Source organism: Rhipicephalus sanguineus, chromosome 1, assembly GCF_013339695.2.
Source record: "Rhipicephalus sanguineus isolate Rsan-2018 chromosome 1, BIME_Rsan_1.4, whole genome shotgun sequence".
In the NCBI taxonomy this organism is placed as follows: domain Eukaryota; kingdom Metazoa; phylum Arthropoda; class Arachnida; order Ixodida; family Ixodidae; genus Rhipicephalus; species Rhipicephalus sanguineus.
Genome location: NC_051176.1, coordinates 306846778 through 306874494, shown reverse-complemented (window position 1 = coordinate 306874494; position 27717 = coordinate 306846778). Strand labels below are relative to the sequence as shown.

Sequence of the window (27717 nt, the reverse complement as noted above, 5' to 3'; positions counted from 1 at the left end):
GAAAACAGCAGTCGGCGTGTTCAAGATGAAACTGTTTATTTGGCCGAACTTGTGGCCGGGAAATGAAACTAGAACTACAGCAATACACGCTGTACACTGATAGCGACGAACAGGGCGTCGGCTGTCGATAATCTGCTCATGGCTGGGGCGCGCCTTCTTTTATACATCACGCATCGAACTTTCCAGTCTTATCCTTGGTGGTCGCACAAACTCTGGAATAATCTATACTATTCGCGTCCTGCGCGCAATCTTAAGAAAGCGATCTACTACAATCGCGAAGCATCTCGAACACTGCGGCGCGGTCAGCGTCGAGCGTTGATAACGCGTCCTTGCTGGTCAAACCCGAATACATCAAAATAAAACAAGAAGCGGGCGTGGCATTATGGATGGATGCTGTGAGCGAGGCTTCGTCTAAAGCCGCCACCTCACGGTGTAAGGTGTTGACAAAATTAAACTTCCTTTGGAAACGCGCCGAATCAACGCGCCGGAAACGCGCCAGCCGTAGCAACGGTGCAACGGCGCGTTGCCGGAGCTAATCGCGGAAGTCATGCATTGCTTCACTCTACCGCTTCCAGACGGCGACACCAACCCGCGAACCAAGACCACTGTGAGAGTGCTCGAAAATCATGTCATGCATGTCATGTACGTCATGACATACATGTCCCGGCCATGGTGCTCTAGCGGCCGTTTCATTAAGTTGATGTATACCAAAATTGGCCTGGCATGATAAGAGCGTATGAAGAACATAAATGAGTGGTGAAAACACCAAAAACATGTGATGCATGTCATGTAGGTCATGACATATATGATACATGACCCGATGGTAGTGCTCGAGCGGCCATTTTGCCAACTTTATATATACCAAAATTGGTTAGCTTCGCGATGACATCTCTGAGCTTCGCGTTGTTTTGGCGACAACGGAAATGTGTCTTAACTTCGTAAGGGTATGTCAATGATGCTTTGTGGGGTCAATCCGATCGACGTGTGTATACTGCGCGGTAGTAAACACGGACGACAAGAAGATGATACAAGGACAAGCGCAGACTTTCAACTGAAGGTTTATTTTTCACAAACCACATATATATGACTGAAACAGAACAAGAAAACACAAAAACCTACAAAAAAAAACATGGCTGATCCCTCTGTAATAGGAATCGGTATAACACGAAAGTGAAACGTGTCTTCACAGACGTAGTTGAGCGTTTGTTGCGAATTTTTTCGCCCCAAGCGCGAAGGAATGAATGCTACAGCATCAAATTGTAATGCTACGCGAAGAACGGCAAGCCGCTCGAAACTTGCAATGCGCTACTCAAGCAGAAAGGACGCGCGGAACGAACATACACAGGATGAGCGCGAACTGTCACAGTTGTAACTTATTTCTGTGTGAGCAGCGCGCTCGTTTCGCAAAAGCGGCCGCTGCAGTGAGCGAGGTAACCTTCGTGCTCTCAACGGAAACTTGCAGACAGAGCGCAAGACGTACTAACCACCGAGATCACGAGATAAGCGCCCGCACGAGCGACCACGCCCTGTCGAGGCGCGCGCTAATCCGCGTGGGGGACGACTTTTAAAGCTCGCTCTTCGAGCCCTTCGCGCCATCTCGCTAGTGATAACGAAAACACGCTGTACCGCCGATCTCTGAGTACCGCCACCGGCAAATGGTGTACATAAATAGCTCGCCGTTAGTGCAGCAGAGAACATGCCGTATGTGGCGGAGTCGTTTCGCGTTGCGCGCTGGCGATCGAGAGGTCATAAGTTCGACTCCCGGTGACGGACCGTTTCCTTATAGTTTTTTCTTTGCCATATGTTAGTCTATGTTTTACAACGTCATATCCGTGACGGAAATGCGTCAGTGGAGCCGTGGTGGACCCCGGCATAAAACACTTTCGTGTTAAAATGATGATTTAGCTCTTAACAATCAACAAAACTTGAACGTTTGATAAAAGCAGATTCATGGTCCATGTGCGCGACTTGCCAGATACCGTAGCTCTTTTATCTAGAAGAGCTAACGACGGTTTGCTTACGCAGTTTTCTGGTTCCCGTGCCATTTTTTCCGCTTCGACGATCATACGGGTATGATCGTCTTTGTGCCTGTACATTACGACCGTGCTTTCATGTGCACGCAATGTACGCAATGGCAATGAAGGTTTTGGCCCAGCACGTCAGTAAGTGTGGCTGCCATGCGCAGTTCGAAAGCACGGTCGTAATGTAGAGGCACAAAGACGATCATACCCGTATGATCGTCGAAGCGGAAAAAAATGGCACGGGAACCAGAAAACTGCGTAAGGAAACCGTCGTTAGCTCTTCTAGATAAAGAGCTACGGTATCTGGCAAGTAGCGCACATGGACCATGAATCTTCTTTTATCAAACGTTCAAGTTTTGTTGATTGTTAAGAGCTAAATCATCATTTTTTGTAGGTTTTTGTGTTTTCTTTTTCTGTTTCAGTCATATATATGTGGTTTGTGAAAAATAAACCTTCAGTTGATAGTCTGCGCTTGTCCTTGTATCATCTTCTTGTCCGTGGTTACTACCGCGCAGTATACACACGTCGATCACGAATCACCAACTCGCCCAATCGTCCACCTTGATTGGTCAATCCGAATTAGCTTAATTCGGACTAATCCGGATTGGCTTAATCTAGCCATACTCAGTCATCCAACTGGCTAGGCCAGTGGTTCCCATCGATGGATGTTTCGGGGACCCCGTGTGTGCCTGCGGAAGCGATGAGGGACCCCTTGCAGTGAAATAAGGGGGAGGGCGGGTCATAAATTAACACCACATGCAGCCTGAAATAGGTGCCTTTTATTGCTCCCTGGCAAAGAATGGTCGAACTAAAGTGCCACGCCAATTCGATTTCACCAGCTTGTCAATAAGTTGTGCGGTCCGCAGCCGCATTCAACCTGTTTCTAGCTATGTGTGTTCCTCAAATATTCAAGCCTAGAAAAAGTATGCTTGCATATTTGGTAGAAAACTGCAAGAAAAGCTTTAAACCCATCTCATGGAGAAGGGGAAACATAATTGAATCCGCCGTAATGCAAACATTTTATGCGGTGAAGCATACTAAAATCAGAAGGGCCGCTTTAACGGCAAATAGCGTGCCGCGTTTTGTTCTTTTTTTTTCCAAGTATGGGTTTTGCGGACCACCCATTTGAGAACGACTGGTATAGGCAATCTCAGCTTACTCAAAATTGACTTGTTCAGGATTAGCTTAATTCAGATTAGCTTAAGCTGGCTTAATCCGGATTGGCTCAATGTGGCCATTGTCAGTCATCCAACTAGCTAGGCATTCTCAACTTACTCAAAATTCAATTGTTCGGGATCAGTTTAATCCGCATCAGCTTAGTCCTGCTTAAACCGGATTAAGTTAATCCAGTCGGGTCTAATCTACCTCATGGCTAGGCCATCTCATCTTGGTTCGAATAAGCTTAATTCGATATAATCCAAACTAATTCGGCTTAATTGGTATGGATGAGTATTGATTGGTATCGACTAGAGTTGATTGACATGTCTAAGCTTAATGAAGCCGGAATATACTGGCTTAACTAGGCTTTTTTAAAGCTTAATCCGGCAGCTTAATTGGTATCGGTTATTATCGATCAGTACTGACTGGTAGCGATTAGTATTGATTGGCTTCACTAAGCTTAATTAGCCTGAGCTATGAATAACTTGTTTTTACTAGGCTTTTAGCTAAGCTTAAATTGACTTAAGTAGCGATAGGCAAGCTGGGCAGAGTTTATGTTCACTTCGCAGGCCTAACGAAAAGCTTAACAGCTCCTCCGTAATAGCAGCTTCACAAGATGATCGTGCTATGCTGCTATAGCGAGACAAGTGTTTATTTCTTGCACGAATTCGTTCAACAGCACGTTCACAGCCAGTGGTCAAAAAGACACAGTCATATACCACGAAACGTCAACAACTAACCTCGCATATCTTGGTGCTGTCTGTCGGATGCCAGCGGTCGCGCTTCACTTGCGCCTCCCACTTTTTTATTCGCTCACTGTTACGAGGGAAGCGAAGCATCCGTTGGCCTTTCGCATGTGAAGCAGTACATAATGACACGCAGAAGCCTGTCGTAGCGGTCAAAGAACTGATCTAATAACTTAGCACCAACGCGTTAGCAGCACCGTCCCCGTGCTAGCCACAGCACTCGGCCCGACACTTTGGAACCAATATGTCTCCCCGCGAAGAAACGGCGGCGCGGAGTGTGTCAAAAGGTGTCGCCACCCTGGAATTGGCAACGCTGGCATCGAGGCGCACTAGTCTTTCCGCTAGTGTGTTCAGGCTAGAGTGACCTAGAATAGAGTTTTAGTGCTGGGTTCCCGCGGGCTTGGGGACGCGCGGGCCCTTGCGCTCTTTTGTATTCTCGGTGGATGCGGCTGGGAGTACAAAGGAACGCAAGACCGTGCGTACGCAGGTGGCTTGGGGTCCCCAGCACTAAAACTCTCTAGTAGAGAGTTTTAGTGCTGGGGACCGGCTCCCGCGTGGGCCTTTTGTGGTGAACGGCCGCGCCGCGCTGCCTGCTGCGCTGGACACGTTAGTATTCACACGAGGGAGAAATGTGCGGGGTACATGGGGGGATTACGGATCACGTGAGTCGGGACCAGGCGTCACGGATTAGTGAGTGGGTGCTACACCCCCGCGCCTCCTCGGAGGAGACGGGGACCCTTTCCCCGACAGGACAAACGATCCCCCGCGGCATAGGCGGAGAGTTTTCATTTTACCGGAGGGGGCGGGGGCCCGACTTGCCCTTCCAAACTTTTCTCTCACTCTCCCTATATATATATATATATATATATATATATATATATATATATATATATATATATATATATATATATATATAGACAGAGAGAGATGAGTCCAACTTCCAAAGTAAAGAATTTAATGTAACTTTAGTCTTTTAGGTGCCCGCGAAATCATAATGAAGATCTGTAAGTGGGAGATCCTAGATTTATTTTTCAATTTACACAAAGTCATTTACAATTTACGCAACTCTTGGCTCAAAGCGAAAAAGGTCGCGTAGGCTGCTACTCGTTGACTGCGTCGTGTAAAATCGATTCACGCAATGCGTGGGGTTTATTAATAGGCTTTACTTTGTTAAAACATGCGCCACAGAGGAGAGAGTAGGCTAACGCTATTACGGGAAGTTTTAATTATGGCAGTGAATTCAATTCAAGATGGCCGAAAGTAATTCTGAGATGGTAGCAAATACCATTTGCTACCACTACACCTTGTGCGAAGCTGCGGTTACGAATCTTTCTGCCAAAGGTTGTTTTCTGGACGAGTGATGGAGTTGCTCATTGGTGACCGAACTTTTAGTAAAACCCTTTACAGATAAATCAAAACTGCGTACCATCTTTTCTCGGCACTTTTATAAGCAGGCATGTCGAAGGGTACCAATATGTAGGCAACCAAGAAATTACCCGTTTTTTATTGGCGAATAAGTTTGTGCGAAAGCGTTCACTGACTGACTGTGTCGGGATCGCTTTGTATTCTCAGTATCATTTTTGTGTTCTCAAAACCGTTCACTACGGGGTTCAAGTCCTTTCCTGCGTTGAGCGGCATCGCCTTTGGCGTCGGCGGCGTAACGGATAGCGCGAACGAGGACGAAAGAGAGCGAACGTGGAGTCTGTCAATATCACGAGCATGGAGGAAAGATACTGGCCTCTAACCTCGCTTTCTTCCTCTGTCGCGCGCGCTGGCCCCTCGGTCAGAGCTCGTGCGCATGCAGGGCTGGCACGTGCACTGCGGCTGAATTCGCTTGTCGTAACGGGGCTGTGGGCGCTTCACTTGGTTCGCGACAGCTGCAATGCACAAGGTATATAGTGTGCGTAGCACTCGAGCGCTGGCAGTTTCTGTGGTAATATGTAACGAATATTACACTGCTACAACTGCGGATAGTCAAAACTTAATTTGTCATAGCTTAAGTGGTCGTCGCTTCAGTTGTTCATCAACACAACATATTCTGCACGTAAAAATCCGTTTGAGGGGCATTTTCCCCTGAATGTTTTACTTGTCACTGGCCCATGAGCCGAACTTTAAATGGCTGAAATGAAAAAGAAGAGGGCTTAAACAGCCTCCTGTGAAATAGCTGCCAGACAGGACGACCCGGGGACCTAAGCCAAGCTCTTAAAAAATATCCTGGGCCGGCGCCAGGGGGGCTCGGCCCCCCCCCATGAGGCAGTCCGGGGGGGGGGGGGGGGGGCAAGCCCCCCAGCCCCCCCGTACTCTCCGCCTATGCCCCGCGGTAGGGGGAAAATATTTTCGGGCAGGTGTTTGGCGCAGTTGCTCCTACTGCAGCAACCATTTTGCAATCGCTTTGCGGGTCTGTTGGCTGCAGCCACGGCAGCCGCGATGGCCAAAGTTAACGAAGATGCCGTTTTTTTTTTTCTCGATCGTCTGAGAACATGCCTTCGAGACCTGCTGAAATTGAATGCTGTGTCAGAGGTGGTTTTCAACCCGATGGCACAGCGCTACCACCAATATGGCCCATATACCGGTCACTGATACTTTTTTTTCGAATGGGGTGATTTTTATGAGCATTTTGGCGTTGCCAGTTTTCTTGAGCCCGTTTAACCCGCCGTCGCCGGTTTTCTTCAAATAACAACTTAACGAAAAAAACGCAAAACGAATGTTTGTAGTAGTATATTAATGATGAAAAGCAGAACGAACTTTCTAGATGTTTGTTTAAGCGTCGCTTGCTCTCGCACACTACTTAGTTCTCATCCAGTAGGCTCCCGCTCATTATACGTAATTTTAGAGATCTCTGTCAAGCATCAAGAGGCGACATTTTTTCCGTTCTCCCGAAAAAAAAAAAGCTATGATAGCTGCACTTCTTCGTTAACACAAAGCCGACCAACATCGAAAGACGCTTCACTTCAATTCATATTACTCGACCACATGACGAAAGTCTCACAGATTAGAACCAAAGTTGACTGGTCTGAAAGGTTGTGCACAATTTCTTCAGCTGAGGAAAAAAAACATGGCTGATCCCTGTCATAGGAATCAGTATAACACGAAAGTGAAACGTGTCTTCACAGACGTAGTTGAGCGTTTGTTGTGCACTGTTTCGGCACAAGGGCGAAAGAATGAATGCTATAGCAACAAATTGTAATATCATGCGAAGAACGGCAAGCAGCTCGAAACTCGCAACGCGCTGCTCGAGCAGAAAGGACGCACAGACAGAATATAGATAGAATGAGTGCGAACTAACAGCTGTCACAGCTCGACAGTTAAAGCGCGCTGCTCAAATACAAAGGAGGACGCACGAAACGAACGCACAAGTATACACAGGATGAGCGCGAACTATCTATCACAGTTGTAATTTATTTGTGTGTTATCAGCGCGCTCCTGTCGCAAAAGCGGTCGCTGCAGTGAGCGAATTCAGTGGCCTTCGTGCTCTCTGTAACTTCAACGCAAGCTTGCGGTGAGAGCACAAGACGTACAAACCACCCCCGATCACGAGATAAGCGCGCGCGCACGAGCAACCACGCCCTGTGGAGGTGCGCGCGCATCGGAACGCGGGGGGCTACGACCTTTAAAGCGCGCCCTTCGAGCCCTTCGCGCAATCTCGCTAGTGATAATAAAAACACGGCGAAGTGCCACCATTCTTTGAGTACCGCCAACGGTAAATAGGGTATATAAATAGCTCGCTGTTAGTACGCTGAAAAATGTGCCGTCTGTAGCCGAGTCGGTTCGCGCTGCGGAGCGAGGGCTCGTAGTTTCGACTCCCAGTGACGGCAATTTTCCTTCTTTGCCGCCTGTTAGTGTATATGTGACAACGTCACATCCGTGACGGAAATACGTCAGTAGAGCCGTGGTGGACACCGGCATAAAACGCTTTCGTGGTAAAAAAAGTCGTCATCAATAACCTCGCGAAGAATGGCACTTTCTTTCAGTCCTGGCTTACGACAACGAAAGCATGTGAAATACTCAGCGTCGTTAATTTACCCGCTTTCTGCGAAAGGCAGCAGCGCACGTCTCAATAGCCTTGTACAAGCCACCACAGTAGTCTGCAGTGGTCTCCCTCTCCGCTTGCCTCGTCCGTATGAGCGGGGGACTCTTGAGGGGAATTGTCCCCGTCAACTAACGCCACTAAGCTCCGCCTTTATCCCCCGAGGATTTCTCCCTCGTATCAATACCGCTTTAAACTAATCACTGGAACGGGAAGAGTACCACCACCGACCGTCCCACTGCCATATTTGGTTCAGCGCGGCGAATGCCGCGGCGGCAAGGTGTTGATTTTGCGTGGAATAATGCATCTTTTGCGAATTCCGTACACTTTTTCAGCCCCGAATGAGACATACCGCTGATCGACTACTGACTAGGAAAGAAGTAGCGGCAGTTCTGATTTGCCTACGCACACCCGCACGCGTACTATCACCAGACGAAAGAAAATGCGAACTGTGCGGCAATTACACACTCCACTGTCGGCATTTATGTTCAAGCGCTTGTAACCCATCTGTTAATAAAAAGACACTAGAGATGCGGCGGAATCAAGGATGATTCTGCCGTAGGGGAGAGCGCGATGAAAACAAGTGCCAACAGCACAGCACGCGGGCGCCGCGCTGTTCACCTTTCTTTTGATCGCCTCGACACATGCCAGAATACGTGACGTGAAGGCGTACGGAAATATACAGGGTGTTTCAAGAAATGTGTCCAACCTTCACAAAAAATCAGGAATATGCGACATTTGCTCGGGGCTTTCAGAATTGCTTTTTCTGTAGCGGCAAGAATCTTAAAGTAGTTAAGGACATCATTTCGGACAGTAATTAAGAAGGTTACATTAACTTTTTAATTAGTGGAGTTAGGTGATTGTGTCAAATGGCAGAATTGAAGTTCTTCATGCGAGAAACCCATCCGAGCTTTGAGATTTCGAAAAAATGTCCTGTAGTAATTGTTGTGGCGTAACGAAATTCAACGAAATTCACCGGCTTTCAACAGCGAAAGCCATCGAATTCGGTTGAATTTCATTACTTCGTAATTATTACTAGAGGCCGCTTTTTCGAAATCTCAATGTTGGGATGGGTTTCTTGGAACACCGCCCTGCTAGCGGTGTTCCAAGACATCTTCAGCAGCCAGCTGGGCCTCATTACTGGGCATCCTGCCCACCTGAAGCTGAAACAAGCAGCCACGCCAAAGTTTTGTAAGGCCCTTTCCCTTCCTTTTGCGTTGCGCGACAAAGTTTGAAAAGAGATTGACCGGCTAATGTGACTTGGGGTACTGTCATCTGTAAGGCACTCCGAGTGGGCTACCCCCATTGTGCCGGTACTAAAGAAGGACGGTACTGTCAGGATCTGTGTTGATTTCAAGGTGACGTGAGACCCTGTCTGCGAACCAGAACAGTATCTGTTATTAGATAATGCCACGTGCCATGCCGTTCTGCGCAGCTGCCACTATAGAGCGACAGCCGTCGCGTCATTTAGATAGCTAGAGCGGACTGCGATTAACTTCCGATGGGCCCATCGTATCAGACAGTGCACGTCATTCTCGGTGCGGACTTCCTTTCGGCAAACAAAGCAATCATAGATCTTCGAGCGCAAACAATCACCCTGTCACCAGATACGGGCGTCACGCGAAATCCAAGTCCTGCATTATCAGCGGCGCTAATGATTCTCGATGAGCACGTCACATTGCCACCACGCTCGAGTGCTGTCATCCCCGTGGGCGCTGACAGCTGCATCTGCGCGGAAGGTTTGGTCGAGGCCAACCAGTTTGCTCTTTGAAAAAGGTTTGGCTATCGCCAGAGGAATCGTTCACATCGTTGAAGGAACCGTCAGTGTACTAATCACTAATTTCTGCTCGGAATATCGTCACCTTGCAAAGGGCACCACTGTGGCACTATTCGAGACCATCCCGGACATAAGCGATGTACTCACGATCGACGACGCACTCCATCCTCGTACACATGAGGTGTTCTTTAACGTGAATCCGGCGTTGCCCCAGGAAAGACACGAAAGGCTGCGGAAACTGCTCTATAGCTACCAGGATTGTTTCGCCACGTCACCCAAGATCCGCCAGACAACGCTTGTGAAACATCGCATCATAACTGATGAAAATGTGCAACCAAGTCACCAATCGCCGTACCGTGTGTCCATGAAAGAGCGCGAGGCAATCCGGAAACAGGTACAAGAAATGCTTCATGACAACATCATTGAGCCCTCCCAAAGCCCGTGGGCTTCCCCTGTAGTGATCGTGAAAAAACGGGACGGCACTCCAAGATTCTGCGTCGACTATCGCCGACTCAATAAGGTAACGAGAAAGGACGTTTATCCGCTCCCTCGAATTGATGACGCCCTCGATCGTCTCTGCAATGCCAGATACTTTTCATCTATGGATCTAAGGACTGGCTACTGGCAGGTGGAAGTTGACGAAAGGGATCGCGAAAAGACGGCGTTTATTACACCAGATGGACTATACCAGTTTAAAGTCATGCCATTTGGACTTTGCACTGCCCCTGCAACTTTCCAAAGGGTAATGGACACCGTATTGGCTGGCCTGAAATGGCAAACTTGTTTGGTGTACTTGGACGACGTCATAGTCTTCGCTCCATCCTTCGAGGAACACATCAGCAGGTTAAAAGTGGTACTTGATGCACTTAAGGCTTCAGGACTTACGTTAAAGCCCGAAAAATGCCGTTTTGCCTACGAGCAGCTGAAGTTCCTTGGTCACGTCGTCAGTTCTGCCGGCATTCTACCAGACCCAGAGAAGACAGCTGCAGTTCGAGACTTCCCGCAGCCCCGCGAAAAGAAGAGCCTCCGAAGCTTCCTCGGACTTTGCACGTACTATAGGCGCTTTGTCAAGGACTTCTCGCAGGTCTCCGAGCCCCTGACACGTCTAACGAAAGAAGACAGCTCGTTTGTGTGGGAAGCACCCCAAGAAGAAGCGTTTCGGGAGCTCAAAAGACGTCTTCAAGCGCCCCCTATTTTGGCCCACTTTGACGAGAACGCGGCAACAGAAATCCACACCGACGCCAGCAGTGTCGGCCTCGGTGCCGTTCTTGTTCAAAGGCGGGACGGACGAGAACACGTCATCGCCTACGCCAGTCGATCTTTGTCTAAGGCAGAGTACAATTATTCCACGACCGAAAAGGAATGCTTGGCAATTGTGCGGGCAACTTCCAAATTCCGCCCATATTTGTACGGCAGACCTTTTACCGTCATTACCGACCACCATGCTTTATGCTGGCTTGCGAACCTAAAGGATCCATCCGGACGTCTCGCAAGGTGGAGCTTGCGGCTCCAGGAGTTCGACATATCGGTAGTGCACAAGAACGGAAGAAAGCATTCCGACGCAGATTGTCTGTCTCGAGCCCCGGTTGAGCAACCACCACCGTGTGCAGACGACGACGCCAGTTTTCTGGGCATGATCACCGCTTCCGACTTAGCCGCCCAACAACGGGCCGACCCTGAACTGAACTGTCTCATTGAACATCTTGAAGGAAAACGTACGGAGATACCCAAAACTTTCAGGCGTGCTCTTCACACATTCTGCTTAAAAGACGGTGTCCTTGTGAAAAAGAACTTCGACTCTAGGAAGAGCACCTACCTTCTCGTCGTGCCGTCGTCATTGCGTCAGGAAATCTTGCAGGCGTCACATGACGAACCAACCTCCGGGCATCTTGGGTGTACACGAACGCTTTCGCGGATCCGTGAGTGTTACTACTGGCCGCGCATCCTAGAAGACGTCAAGCATTACGTACGGATGTGCCGAGAGTGTCAACGCCGCAAGAGACCGCCAACAAAACCCGCTGGACTACTCCAGCCACTTCAACCATCAACAAGGCCCTTCGAACAAATCGGAATGGACTTTCTGGGACCCTTCCCGACGTCTACCGCAGGAAATAAGTGGATCATTGTGGCGACAGATTACCTGACTCGCTACGCAGAAACCCGCGCCCTTGCTCGAGCCACTGCTGAAGAAGCCGCCAGATTCTTCGTTCACCAAATTGTCCTGCGCCACGGTGCACCTCAGGTCGTTATCACTGACAGAGGGACAGCCTTCTGTTGCGAACTGATGCAAGCCATTTTGCGGTACAGCCACACCACCCATCGCCGAACTACCGCATACCACCCGCAAACTAACGGTCTCACAGAACGGCTCAACAAGACCCCGGCGGACATGATGTCGATGTACGTCGATGTTGAACACAAAACATGGGATGAAGTGCTCCCATATTTTTGAACGGTAGATGATATTTTTGCGTGTCTGAATGGTGGCGACTACTTCAGTACGCTGGATTTAAGAGACGCGTGTAACCAAGCTCCCCTGGATGGGGAGTCAAGGCTGTGCGTAATAAACAAACACGCACCGCGGGTTGTTTTCTTTCAACCGACTGCCGTTCGGCATAGTTTCCGCGCCTGCTATTTTCCAACAAAAGATACAAACCGTCTGCAGGGCTTGACGGGTGTCCAAGCTTACCTCAACGATATCTTGGTGTCAGAAAAACACGGCAGCCTCGGCAAGTTAAGACAAGTACTGCAGCATTTCCGTGAGCATGGAATAAAGCTCAGGCTTGACAAGTGTTGTTTTCGACAAGAGTCAGTTACGTACCTCGGTCATCAGATTGACCGCGAGGGTCTGCATCCAATCAAGAAGGACATCGAGGCGATCGCGCAAGCCCCTAACCCACAGAACGTTCAGCAGTTACGTTCTCTTCTGGGCATGCTCACATTCTATTCGAAGTTCGTGCCCAAGATGTCTTCCTTACTTGCACCGCTGTAAAGCTATTAGAGAGCAACACATCTTGGATCTGGGGACAGTCTCAAGCAGCAGCTTTCCGTGAGTCAAAACAATGCCTCCGAGAAGTAGCTGTTATCACCCACTATGGTCCCAAGAGACCCTTCAAGCTAGAATGTGATGCCTCGCAAGATCGAATAGGTGCCGTGCTTTTCCATTCCTTCGGGAAGATCAACAAGCCCATCGGTTTCCGATCTAGAACGTTGACAGGGGCGGAGAAGAATTACTCACAGCAGGAGCGGGAAGCCCTTGCTCTTGTGTTTGGAGTGTGTAAATTTCGTGATTACCTCGTAGGCCGAGAATTCGTTTTGGTCACGGACCACCAGCCGGTCGTGAGCCTGCTGAGGGCGGACCGACCAACTCTAGCCTTGGCTGCCGTGGCGCTGGGCGCTGTACGTGGGTGGATTCCGCTACCAACTTCAATATTCTTCCGGTAAGCAGCTGCTGAACGCTGACGCCCTCAGTAGATTGCCGCAGTGGACGGCAGAGCCGGAACCCCCTGAAGCAGATCCACCAGACTATGTACTAGATTTGGTTGGTTACAATCAGGCAACTGCGTCAGCTGAAGAACTAAAGCAGGTGACTGCAGATGACCCCCTCTTATGTCAAGTGATGAATTTCACAAAGGACGGCTGGCCGTCCTGCGCGAAAGGCCTGGACGCGAATATGGCACCCTTCATCGAGAAGAAATTGGAGCTGTCTTTGGCTCACGGGTTGTTGTACTGGGGCCGCCGAGTAGTCGTTCCGATGAAGGCGCGACGTCGCGTTCTATACCTTTTGCATGTGACACACCAGAGATCTTCGGCCATGAAAGCGGTCGCTAGATCGTCATTTTGGTGGCCAGGCTTAGATGGTGATATAGAGCGGGTTACCGCATCATGTCGCAACTGTGTTCAAAACATGCCCATGCCAACGTCAGCTATTCCGATGAGCTGGCCCCCTACTACGGAAAAGTGGTCACGAGTGCATATTAATTTTCCTGGTCCTATTGCAGGGAGCATGATTCTAGTGGTCGTGGCCGCTCACAGTAAGTGGATCGAAGCGGTGCCCATGAGACAAGCCAACGCTGCGTGCAAAGTCAGCTGCTTGCGTGCTACCTTCTGCCGATTTGGCGTGCCACGAACCATCGTCTCTGATAACGGAGTGCAGATAACCAGTGACACGCTCTTACCTTTTGTCACGATGAACAATATAACCCACATGCGCACAGCTGTTTATCACCCATAATCGAACGGTCTGGCAGAAAGGGCAGTCAGGACTATTAGGGAGGCCTCAAGAAATTAAATGAGGGACGGTTGGAAGATAACCTAAACAAGCTGCTTTTCAACTGCAGGAGGACGCCGAACAGCTCTGGGAAATCGCCGTCAGAACTTCTCTTCGGATATCAAATACGATCCCGTCTGGATGCACGTTTTCCTCCTGCATGCGCAGTTTCGTCTGAGGACGCGGATGAGTGGCCACTTCCACCACCGGGCGCTACTGTGTATGCTCGGAAGTTCGGGATGGGTGAAAGATGGACGCCAGGTACGTTTGAGTCTACTGCAGGGTCTCGGATGGTTGGAGTACGAACGCCGGCCGGAGTTTTAAGACGACGTTTTGACCAGTTGCGAAAGCGGCAATGTTCGACACCAACGATAGAATCTGATCAAGAACCGGAGAGGCAAGCATCACAAGCAGGGACTACTAGCGACCATGAACAGTCTCCGATGCCGTCAACTGAACAGAGGGGCATTGCAGCAGCTTATCCCGAAGATCACCCGGAAGCCACAGCTAGCAACGCTGCCATGGCCGTGCCCGACACACCAGCCCAAATCTTGTGGCGGTCTACTCGTCAACGAAAACCAGTGCAGCGACTTCAGTATTAAGGGAAGAGAGATGTTGTAAAGTGACGTCAGTCCCTATCAAACTGCTCTGCACGTGCTGGTGGCGCATGCGCCTTTAGTTGCTCTCTCTCCCCCTTTTGCCCCACATCCCCCTTCAGTTGCTTTATATACGCTTCCAAGCGGGAGGAATAAACGATTACGTTTCGTCGGTCATCTGCGTGCTGTCGTACTTTGTACACACGCCCTGCATGTGTCGGAACTATATAACAATAAGTAAGCTCATTCCTTGATGCCGCCGCATTATTGTGACGAAATCAGGCATAAAAGTTAAACTTCCGGTGATCGCCCATTATTTTCGCTCGCGAGAAATAACCAAAACCTATCACGCTTTTCTTTGTTGCAGAACGGAGTCTATTCTGTTGCTGGCTGCATACGTGGTGTATGCGGTGTTCATGTGTTTCGACAGCAAAGCTGAGTCGTTCTTCCTGCGACATCTGGCTTTCCTGCGTGACGAACCGCCGGCGTCGTCCAGTCCAGCGGTGCAAACTGAGCCGCCGCCGGTCTGCCGCCGTGCCAGCCGCGGCCTCGTGCTCACCGCGCTGAACAGCGCAACTTCATCAGCAGTGCCTCGAGCGCGTAGTTTGGATGCACAGAGCGCCAGGCCACCACCACCACCGCCGCGCCGGAGCCTCGCGCTGGACCCCAACCGACGGCGCCTGTCGCTCATATCGCTGCGCAGCCGAAGCGGTAAGTGCCCTCATTGGGCGCCTTTGGGAATGCTGTGGCGGTGAGGGCATTCTGCTCACTATCGTCGACGGATGATAGCAGCGGAGAACCGAAGTGTGGTGGTACCGATCGTAGGCGTGCGCAATGTTCCTCATCAGGGGGCCCCCGGGGGGAGGGGGCGAAGGTTCATCGCAGCGTCCCCCCACCCCCGGCGTGCGCACGCCTATGTTACCGATGGTATCTGGCTTTCTTGCGTTGAGACTCTATACGCTTAACAGCGGATATGTCGGATGTCTCAGCGAACACCCACATACGAGGGTACTTGTAAAAAGTTGCTTTCATACGTTTTGACAGGATGTTGATATTTAGCAAAAATGAAGGCATTTTTAAGCGATGAGGCATCCTCGAATTTCTGAAATACCGACCATGAGATCTGCGCTCCCTATTAGTGAGGGGAAGATGCTGTCTGTGCGCATCTGCATAAAAGTTTACTTTTCTATATTTTGGGTACCACGTTGGTAGATGGATGCTGCGCTTTCGAAAAAGCAAAACAATAGGTCAGACATGTGGGAGCATTCGGACGTATGGAGAGGTGGGAAAGGAGCAGCCACAAGAAAAGGCTGTCTTCCCATTTGTTAGCTGTAAAATATTCTTCCAAACGAACTGTTTGCACTTTGTTAAGGTTGTTGATCAGTGAAGCTGTATAATGTCAACGTAGGTTATATTTAGGGCTGATGACGAACTGACCACCGCCGGGAGTCAGGGCGTCCTCTCTTTCAGTCCCTCTTTGTGAAAGGCAGGAACCTAATACCATGAGCAGTGACAGGAAGGTATTTTCTGATTGTTCTATTTAGAATGTCCCAGAAATGAAATGCATCACGACAATGAATACAGCAGTGTTCGATTGTGTCTGCTTGCTTGCAAATTCTGCAATTTACAGTCCAGGGCACATATATTCCTGCTTCATCGAGCCATGTCCTTACTGGTAAAGTGGAGGTGCGCAACTTAAAGAAAAACATTTTCGCCGCTGGCGATACACACATCATACGTATGCTAAATAATACGTCATGGCCAGGTAGAAGCAAATATGGCAGTCGATAAACAGATTCAGGGAAAAGGTTATTGACAAGTGCAGCGGTTAGCGTTGTTCTGTCAACATTGTACAAATACTGTAATGTAAATTTGACTTTCAAAAACGTGATAGTATCAACAATGTCATTTAAGAATCCCCACAGCTGCGATCTCCGAGCAACACTTATCGTGACATAAAGGCAAGGTGTTTAGAATAAGAGAGCTGAGCTAGTTGGTACGTATTCATTCTAAAAAGAGACAGGGCGTGCAAACACGGACACAAGAAAGAGATCAGGACACCACAAACGCCGACTAACAACTGAAGAGACGCACAACGGCTGAAAAGAAAAAAGGCACGAAAACTTATCTGCGCATGCCCATGCAAACGGCGAACCTATCAATCCGGCACGCGTGGCGGTCTACGTGGAAGATAACTGTTAAGGCATTTGATTTCATCTTTATGCAAGTTAATCGACGGTTGGCTCACGCATGCGCTACCACTATTCTCGATATGCCATGCTTCAATCATCAGGCGCGTTTCTTCATTTCTGTGCCGGTACAACACTGCGCATTCATCGAATTTTGGCGTGCACTTACAATCTCGACAATGTAATGATAGATTAGAAGATGAGCCTCCTGTTAGCGATTTCTTATGTTCCAACAATCTCTGGTTAATGCATCGGCCCGTCTGTCCTACGTAGAAGCGGCCGCAGCTGAAAGGGACCTTATACACCACACTCGTACGGCAATCAGTGAATTTGTTGGTGTGTTTTACGAAACAATTATCGGTCCCCTTCTTGTCTTTTACTCGCTCATTCTTCCTCTGCACAGCGGCACAAATCTTACCTAGCTTATTGGCAGCCGTGAAAACAACATTAACGCCGTATCTACTTCCTACTTTCTTTAGCCTGTGAGATATGCAATGAATGTACGGAATACCTACGACACGTTTCGTCCTATCGCTTTCTGCAACCATGCTCGGACTTAACACAATAGACTTCTTTAAACGCTCAGCGACCGTGGCCACTGCATCACGAGGATACCCTACATCTAAAAGACGCGTAACCTGTGCGCTAAAGCTATCACTCATTTTGTGCTCACACGACTTGGTGAGGGCTGACTTAAGGCAAGACATGGCGATGCCGTTTTTCCGTTTTTTACAACCTTCGAGTGCTTCGACGAAAAATTTAACAGCGGTTTGGAAGATCTAGGAGAATACTGCCAGCACACGTGGTTCTTCTGGAACGTTAAGGAAATGTCTAGAAATTGTATTCCATTATTCTGAGGCTCCTCTTTAGTAAAGCTCAGCCCTCCTCCATTTAATTCAAATTTTTCGCTCACGGAAGTTACCACCTTTTCAAAGTCCTCATCACTACAAAAAATCAAGTAGTCGTCCACATAACGAAAAACCTTAATAACCGAATTACCTAAGGCGCCTTCCAAAAGATTGTCAATCTTGCTAAGGTATAAATCACTAAGAACCGGAGCAACCTTAGAACCAATACATATCCCTGATTTCTGCACATAAACGCCTTCCTTCCAACCTACCAGCGTCGACTTTAAATACATGGAAAGGATTTCTAGAAATGCCCCAGTAGAAACACCACATTTATCGGTGAAAACCGTCTGGTCGCCTTGTTCGTTAATACATTCATTAACACATTTTAACAAGTCCTTATGCGGCAAAGGATAATATAGGTCTTCAATATCCATACTAAAAGCTTTACAACAGCCGGGGTTCTCCTCTGAGAGGAACTGAACTAGCGCCTGAGAATTACGCATACGAAAAGGGTCTGAAAAACTCAAAGAGGTTAAGCAGTTCTGCAAATAACTAGATACAGCGACTTGCCAGGTGCCTTGCTCTGAAACGATTGCTCGAAACGGAATCTCGTTCTTATGTGTTTTGGCTGAAAAAAACAATTCTAAAGTAAGTGATTTAGCCTTCTTGACATTACAAGCTATTCTCTCAAGATTATGTCTTAACAAAAGGTCGACAGCACGTTGCCTAACTACCGATGGCTTAAGTTTTACCGTCCAAAAATTCTTTTCTATGGCTGTTAATGCTTTTTCTGAGAACAAACTGTCCGGCATAATTACAAAATACCCTTCCTTATCTGGAATACCTACCGTGGCGTAGGTATTCCGTACATTCACTGCATATCTCACAGGCTAAAGAAAGTAGGAAGTAGATACGGCGTTAATGTTGTTTTCACGGCTGCCAATAAGCTAGGTAAGATTTGTGCCGCTGTGCAGAGGAAGAATGAGCGAGTAAAAGACAAGAAGCGGACCGATAATTGTTTCGTAAAACACACCAACAAATTCACTGATTGCCGTACGAGTGTGGTGTATAAGGTCCCTTTCAGCTGCGGCCGCTTCTACGTAGGACAGACGGGCCGATGCATTAACCAGAGATTGTTGGAACATAAGAGATCGCTAACAGGAGGCTCATCTTCTAATCTATCATTACATTGTCGAGATTGTAAGTGCACGCCAAAATTCGATGAATGCGCAGTGTTGTACCGGCATAGAAATGAAGAAACGCGCCTGATGATTGAAGCATGGCATATCGAGAATAGAGCGCATGCGTGAGCCAACCGTCGATTAACTTGCATAAAGATGAAATCAAATGCCTTAACAGTTATCTTCCACGTAGACCGCCACGCGTGCCGGATTGATAGGTTCGCCGGTTGCATGGGCATGCGCAGATAAGTTTTCGTGCCTTTTTTCTTTTCAGCCGTTGTGCGTCTCTTCAGTTGTTAGTCGGCGTTTGTGGTGTCCTGATCTCTTTCTTGTGTCCGTGTTTGCACGCGCTGTCTCTTTTTAGAATGAAGGCAAGGTGGTAAGTCAGACGATTTTGAAGAACCGCCAGAAGAAGGAGGTGATAGACGTCCCTAAGATAAAAAAATCGAAACACCATCTGTCGCACAAACAAATGCACAAGACTGAGGTCACCCTTCTGAAGTTTTAGAAAACGGTTACCTCTTCTCATGTGTTTCCATGAAGAACACAAAATAAAACAAGTAAATATATCCTTTGAAATGCTTGAATGTTTACACGTGATCAGTGCGATACCTGTAGAACGTAGATAAGCTTTGTTGCAAGAAATATATTGCATGCTTTAGATCTTACAAAAATGGAAAGGTCTCTTCCCTGCCAAGTTCACACCGTTCGATGGTTAGGAGATGTGCAATGTGGGCCACTATTACCATAGTTGTCGAAAAGCACACAAAGACAGCGTGCAGGAGTCTCATTCCAGTGAATATCTGAGAAAACTGTCATAGCCAGAGCCCACATGCCCAGCCAGAATGTTCTGCTTTTATCAAAATTTATGGTCGCGCCAACAATTTCACAGAAACCTAAAGTAGTGTTGACTGCTTCTTGATAACTGGGATTATCGATGCAAAAGAAAGCAATTTCATGAGCATAATATAAAACTTCAACTTCCTCAGCTTCGTATCTGTGTCCTTTAATACATTCAATCATTTTTTATTTCAACTTCACTTATTACATGAAAATATACAACGCTGCTTAGACCCATAGCCACTGGCCAATGGGGGTCTAAATAAATATGCATTTAAAAGAACAGATTGTAATTGTGAAAGCAGGTATTTTATACATAATTTGCAAGTGACGTCAGTTCCTGTCTTCCATCCGCCATCACCGAGCACATACGTCTCAGTGGCCGCGCTGTGTTTACGTTCGTGCGCGGATCGTTCGGCGTAGTGCGCGTGTTTTGATCGTTTGCCTTGCGCTTATGACGAACGAGAATTGTTCAGGACATTATGCAGCTTGCAGTGTCGTCAGTGGTGTCGCGTAAACTTCGTACGAGTCACGTACGGCGGCGATATCGCCGCCTGCATTTTGCGGCGCTAAAACTGCACAGGTTTCGTCGCTGATTGCTGCATAAACCCATGGCCCAAAAACATGTTTGGCGCCCAGTCGGGGTTTGTTTCACCGAAGAGCTAAGAGGGCCTCCCGAAAACCAAGGCGCGATCGCTGTGTTCAATTCGGTGCTTCACGTTTGGACAAAAGTTGACCTCGCGCGTAACTCCGTGGTGATACACTCGGCGAAAAGGTGAGGAGATTCGGAAGCATGACTTGCCTGTTATGAAGTTACACCCGCACACACATACGTTGCACAACGTCTGGGTCCTTCCTGTTTACGCGCTCATAAGCCATGTGCTCCGCTTCCCGGACAGCTCTTTCATGCGCGCACGGGTTTGTGATCACGTTTGGCAAACAGTACGTCCCCGCGTCTGGTCTTTTTTTATTTATTGATTTACACTTCTCATGCAGCAGCCAAATATCGCACAAATCGCCGTTGCGATGTGCAGCGTTCACGGGAAATGCGAGAGCCGCACAGCTTGAGTCGGTGTCGTCTGCTGCCATGTGCTCGGTAATGGCGGCGCATGCAGCGAAATCGTATCCCAGAGTTCCGCGGTGTGACGTAGTTGCAAGTTATGTGTAAGTACACTTCAATCATAACATGAAATAAATGGAGCAAAACATAAAAAGAAATATATTTGAGATAAGACAATTGCTGTATCGTGCAACATGTTGCATGCATGCAACGGATTGTATATATTGTGGAGATAGGTTTAGCACAAAGCTTACCCTACGAGGCGACCGGGAAGGGACGCGACGTTCTCCACTGCAGCAGCGAACAAAGACACTACAACCGGGTTCGTCGACTCTCCAGCACGGCGCAGAAAAGGCACTCGAGGCAAAGATGTTAACAAACAACACGGGTTTATTAACCCAAGATGCAGCACAGTACGACAGTCACGGGCTTGCAGGCCGTAAGGGGAACTCCGCAAGACCGATCGGGTACGCTTGCCAGCGGCGCTACGACTATCACACAAAGGGCAGCAGTCGAGCACACGAACGAGAAGCCGCCTGCCAGAGCAGTGCGTCAACCTCTCGTGCCGGCCTGAGTGCATCTGACGCGGGCAAGCCAGCGCCAGACAGAAGCGAGCTCAAGGGGGAAAGGGGTTGTCACTGGCGGCCAATGAGGACAGGCGTTGCGCAGTGACGTAGGCTAGCTTGGTCACGTGTTGGCGCGAGCATGCTCCGGGCATGTCCGCACACGTTGCTCGTGCGGGGAAGACCAACGCATGGCTCGCACCATAGAGTTTCTTACAATAGTACCTAGAGGGGAATCTGGCGCTAGTGTCTACGCGGGCTCCTTGAGACGCGCTTCAACCACCATGGGAATGATGGGAAGTACAGGCTTCGGATTTGCTTCGGATGGATTAGGTTCTTGAGATTCGCAACGCTTGTTTGCCGAGTGTAAAACAAAGCGATATGAAGTTAATTCCAATTCAAACTTGCTTAATTCTTTTGTATGTAAAACTTATTGCAAAAAGTTTGCGTGACTGTGAGATTGAACTGAAACCTGAACAAATTCAATCACCAGGGTATGCATTACTCTGCAACTGTGCTCCAGATTTGGCATCACCAAATAATGGATTATTTTTGTACAACACTTGAAAAGAAACACGCTTGTTTTTCCCTCGAAAGTACGCATTATCTATTTATGGAAATAACAGTACTGTGTTGAGTGAGAAACACTTAACGTATCGTCTGCTGCGATGCCAGGTGCGCCTGTTCAAGTGGTCTGCCTCCAACGCATCTCTCGTTTTGTTGTGAAGTCGAGTCAGAGGAGCGCGACAGTGCGTCTACTTAGCTTCGCCGTCGTTTCGCAGCTGATTTGAACGAGTTTTGGTAAGACGCGCTTATCAAATAAACCTGAACTCGATGCAGTTTGCTGCACTGACATGGGACGCTACATCTGTGCGCAGCGGTGAGTGCACGACGCTTTACTAAAACTGTCACATACAACCTGTAAAGCTGTGGCGTCGCAGCAAACCAAGAGATCTAGCGGTCTTCAGCCTCTTTGAACAACAAAGGCGTTGCTTGAATGCTTTGAAACGCACCCCACTACCCACGCTTCGCGAAGAACGAAACTGAAACTGTAGAAAAAGATCCGTAGACAGTTCGCTATCTAAAGCTATCCAATCCGAAGCCTGTACTTCCCATCATTCCCATGGTGGTTGAACGATCGCAGCGCCAGTTTCCTCTCTAGGGTATTGTATGAAACTCTATGGCTCGCACCAAGCAGAAAGGCCTGGCGGCGTAGCCACGATAGCCATGTCGCCGATTAAAGGCGGTTCCCGGCGCTCGAGCGGCGCGGGGCCAGCACACGCGCTAGCTGGGGAACGAGGCGCCAAAGGGGAGGGCGCGCTCAATTCCCACAATATGCTATACATCAAATATAAATACAGAGAAGTACGTAATGCCAGATTTAAGAAGCACACTTTAACAAAGTGGTTTCAAGCATACTGCAGAAAGCAAAGGCGAGAGCGGATATCTCCGGCGTACGGGTGAATTTAACTCTGTTAGGGTCCAATTCACGATTAGCCGTTTGGGCTTTTTTCAACACAGTAACATGCCATTGTGCAATACATCACCCAACTGGGCATGTATTAGGAGCCGGAACAGTAAATCATGGTGTACCTTATCAAATGCTTTAGCGAGGTCAATCTGAAGACCTGCTTGATCCATACTACCTTCAGTACACTCAAGGACTGACCGTGCTCAATGAATATTCATTTATATAGAGCGGCCTTTAATTCCACATGTTTGGTGGTCACCTACACATTTAGTGATCACTGTATTGAGCCTATTTTGAGGAATTTCGCACGTATTTTATAATCAACCTTACATAATGATATAGGCCGGTATCCGTTAACTTTATTTAATGATTCATTCTTAGTACTCGTTGAGAATAAATGCTGTATGGCCCGGATATCAAGAAGGAGGAAGTTTGCCGCGTTCATAGTCTTCTTTGAAAAGTTGCTTCAGAAGAGAAATAAGAATTTTCTGAAATATTATGTAAAATTTCCCAGTAAGGCCATCTGAACCACGAGTTTTGTTTTTCTGCAAAGTTCTGATCGCAAAACAAGAATATCTACCCTAGCGATGGGCCCAGAGCCGATCGTCATCTTATGAGACAGAAGCGCAATAAATCGGTCAGCTTTTGCTTCATAATCGTCCGGAAAACTCTGCTTCATAAGCATTCTTCAAATGCTGCTCTCATTTGCCATGTCTCTGTGCAAACGTAACCACATGATTAAACTTGAAATATCTGCTTGGAAAGCGCGTATCGCTATTCATCCCCAAGAGCTGTTTTTGTGGGTTCCTCAGCAGTGAAGCGAGTAACACGTGAACGAATCATTGCCCCTCTCTATACTTCCGTATCACGTTTTTTGTATTTGTGCTCGAATCTCATCAACGTACGACCCCAGCTCCTGACTTTCAAAAGCATGGAGCTTACGAAGTAAGTCAAGGACGACGTTTTTAAGCTGTTTTCTTTTGGTACAACTGGCATGAAATACCAACTGCTTCATATTTAACTTTCTCTTTGAACATTTCCGATTGAGCAAAAATTGGCAGCTGTCGACCATTGGTTGGCACTCACTAATACTCACTCACCCCAATTTTTCCCGCCTTCGCACTCACTCACGCTCATAGGAACTCACTCACGTTCATACCCACGCCTACTCACACTCATAGACACTCACTGATGTTCATACTCACGCCTACTCACACCCATAGGCACTCACTCACGAGCATGCTCACGCCTACTCACACTCATAGGCACTCACTCACGTTCATACTCACGCCTACTCACACTCATAGGCACTCACTCACGTTCATCCTCACGCCTACTCACACTCAGTGGCACTCACGTTCATAATCACGTGCATTGACTATCAAACCTACTCACTCACGTTCACACTCACACCTACACACACTTAGAGCACTTACTCACGCTCCTACTCACATCTACTCGTACTCGCTCAACGTTTATAGATACTTTTTCAGTTCCGTATCTCCTCGCGGCGCGCGTAGGGAGGAGGCGGCCTGTCGCCGCACCCGCCACCACAGCGCTGCAGTCGCGTTTTGCGCTAGGAGAGCGAGGGTCGTCCGCTAGCGCGAAGGGTTTTGCATGAGCATTTGCATACGGCCAAATGAAAATTGCGCGAACACTGTACTTGGTCTTTACGCCAGTTACTTAACGTTAATTGGACATGTACTTTAATTTGTGCTCGTCATATTGCTCACGAACTTGAAAAGACCTGTACAGACACGCTTCGCAGGCGTCAGTTTTGTGCAATGACAAAGCGCTCGCTTCGCCCTGCGCCTTTCCATGCCCGTTTCATTAAGACCACACTAGTTTGGCTATTGAGCATGCTCCAAAAATACGAATTTCAAATGTAGAAAACTCGGGGTTACACAACATCTCTCAAACGCGGAAAAATTTACGGGTGCAACATTTTGTAGTACGAATAAAACATTGCTGTATCAATATACTCGAATTATTCGCCGAGAATTTTTCGCGCTTGGCAAGCGTGTCACGGATTTAGCTAAAACTGACGGACACATATTTCAGTAATTCTAGTGCGTCCATTAACTTGAAAATATTTGGTCTAGCCAAGAGCACAGCATATTCCGCGCATAATAATTTTGCAACTTCGCGTTACGTGACGTTTTCGAAAGTCTTGCATTGTACGAAATAATAATGCGCATTTGTATTGTTTCAAAACGTCAAGCAACATGCATTTCGGTCAATTCATTGGAATATGGTGGCATCGCAAAAAATATTACTTTGTGAAAGCAAACCGAGATCCTTGGTATGCAAAATGAACGGGGAAACTTTTTACATGCGTACATACTGTACAGCATTGTTGGCAGTCAGTAGCATAACCAGGCATTACATTCGCGGATGGGGGGGGGGGGGGGGGGGGGGGCGTAATCATATTTTTTGTATGTTCGTGCGTGTGTTTTATGAGTGCGTGGATATACACATGCAAAATCGAAAATTATCGGAGGAGGAAATTTGACCCCCCCACCCCCTTCCTGGCTACGCTTCTGTTGGCACGTTTGCTGCCAACTAATTTTTAAACTTGCTTTCTTGCTCTCTCTCTGTGCCCAAATGGTATTACTGTTTTCCAAGCATTTGGCTTGTGCCAAGAAGTGCATGGGAGTAAATAAAAGTGAAGCCAACAGTGTTTGTGCCTCTTGTTATAAGAGCATTCAGCACACCCCAAAACAGGTCACCAAAAAATGTGCCCTTGCTAGCATGCTTTATAGCACGCTCCACCGTAAGTGCTTACATGCAAGCAGTTTCTCTGAAAGGCTACCACTGACACATTCGCGCACAGCAGCGGCGTAGCCAGGGGGGGGGGGGGGGGCACACCGGGCCCGTATCCCCCCACCCGAATTTTTTTTTTGCCATAGCATACAGAGCTCTCAAAATGACACTCGATCACATTTGCCTGCCCGACCCCCACTTAACCCCCCCCCCCCTTCAAAAAAATTTCTGGCTACGCCCTTGGCGCACAGTGACCAGCATAGACTCATGCGGCAGGGAATCCCGCATACCAAGGGCATCTTTCTTGCAGACCTCACAGCGCGTTGTTTTCTTCAATTTGAAAGCCACGTAGCCTGCCAGTAACAAAAGGCTTTTGCTTCTGGTGATGGTGCACAATTACCCGTGGTCGTCAGGAGCACGTGCCTGAGAGGTCACGGAACGGCATGGACGTGAGCTATCGGCAAACTTTGTCTTTCATCGCATTTTTCTGGACAAGGTGTTAGACGTTCTTAAACTGCGCGAAATGACCAGGACACAAGCAAGGAAACACAGCGCAGTTCGTGTTGTTCTCTTTTCTTGCTTGTGTCCTGGTCATTTCGTGCAGTTTAATAACGTCTAACAGCAATGAACCAACTAGCGCGCCAGAACGTATTACTCTGGACAAAAGACTCACGACGTTTTTCTTTCTTTTTTTTTTTTTTGCACAGAGGCTTTCAAATGCACTATGCAAGAGTGACTAAACTTGGTCGCTGTGGTATATGGTCTCGCATGTTTCGCTCAGCGGTTTATCGGCGCGAGAAATAGCTCGCATCCAGCTTTCAAGAGGCTGCGGATTGGGCGACGGCGCAAAAAAGTGCCGCTTTTCTGGGTCATGCTTTTGTACCTGCTGGTACAGCCGGGCATTAAACAAGTTGGCATCGCAAAGCTTGAAAACTGCTTGACTTCCTCTGGCAAGGAATGCTCGGTTGTCTGAATTCACCGAAGTCGTCGAGAGTAACCTCGCGCATGCACAGCAAACACACCCAGGAAAGACATTCCATGACAGCCCCGCACGCGGCCAAGCACTATGGGCTATGGGAAAGAACACGTGTGCCCGCGCGCGCGACAGCGCTATTCACGACTGTGGCGCCCTCTCACTGCCTGGGTAAAAGGAGCGGCCGCCTTCGGCGGAGGAGTTACAAAACTGAAAAAGTATCTATAAACGTTGGTACTCGCTCACGTTCACATTCACGCCATCTCACACTCATAGGCACTCACTCGCGTTCATGTATACTCACGCCCGCTCACGTTCATACTCAAGTGTACTAACACTGATGGGCACTCGCTCACGTTCATACTCACACCTGCTCATACCCATCGGTACTCACTCGCCTTCAGTTCATACTCGCGCCCACTCACACTGGTAAGTACTCATTCACGCTTACTCACACCGGGGCTCACGTTCATACTCACACCTACTCACAACCATATGCACTCACGTTCACTCATGTCTACTCACTCCCATGGGCACTCACATTTATGACACCTACTACACTCATATGTTACCTTCACACTTATGCCTGCTCACATCCCTCGTCACTCAGTCATATTCACACTCACGCCTTTGAAATGAGCCCACTCGTGAATGAATGCCAAGCTTTCCGCTCTACTCACTCAAAGGCGGCCCCTGGCGTTCATATTGAAGTAAACTCCCGTTCATAAATATTCGCCTTTACACGTCTACCAGCTCCCATCTTCGATCATTACCACTCACACTCACTCACCCTCGCCGGGTCTCCTTCACATACCTGTCTGTCACACTGGACGTTTTGTATGCATTCGCATCTAAGATGATCCCTCATATATTCTCGTTACATCCGAACGTGCAGATTTGTATTCGATAGTCTTAGGGACAAACCGCGGATGTTAACACTCGTTCAAGGAAACGTCCTGTGTTTTATATGGGATGCCACGACCGCGGAAAAAACGCCCAATTATCGAAGTATCAAGAAAACAATAAACAAGTGTCTATTACATCACTGCATTTGCATTTTCTTGACGAATACGTAAATTCATGGTACATATCTGGCGTAAAACCAATGTAAATGCCGCAAATTTCTTTATTCGCGACTTCGTTCACAATGTGACCGCGGCTCAAGACAGCCGTGTCTTAACACTAAACGTGCTTGCCCCCCTCCCTTATTACGTACCGCCACCACCACCAC

The 27717-nt window shown here is 48.2% G+C and overlaps 1 protein-coding gene across 3 annotated transcripts in view; it reads left to right on the top strand.

Moving 5' to 3' along the window:
• LOC119379406 (probable sodium/potassium/calcium exchanger CG1090) overlaps nucleotides 1-27717 on the top strand; it is a 527113-nt gene that overhangs the window by 168304 nt on the left and 331092 nt on the right. For all 3 annotated transcript variants that reach the window (XM_049411972.1, XM_049411973.1, XM_049411971.1), the window contains exon 5: nucleotides 14963-15306. In XM_049411972.1, coding sequence (XP_049267929.1) covers nucleotides 14963-15306 — 344 coding nt within the window. The remainder of the gene's footprint in view (nucleotides 1-14962; nucleotides 15307-27717) is intronic.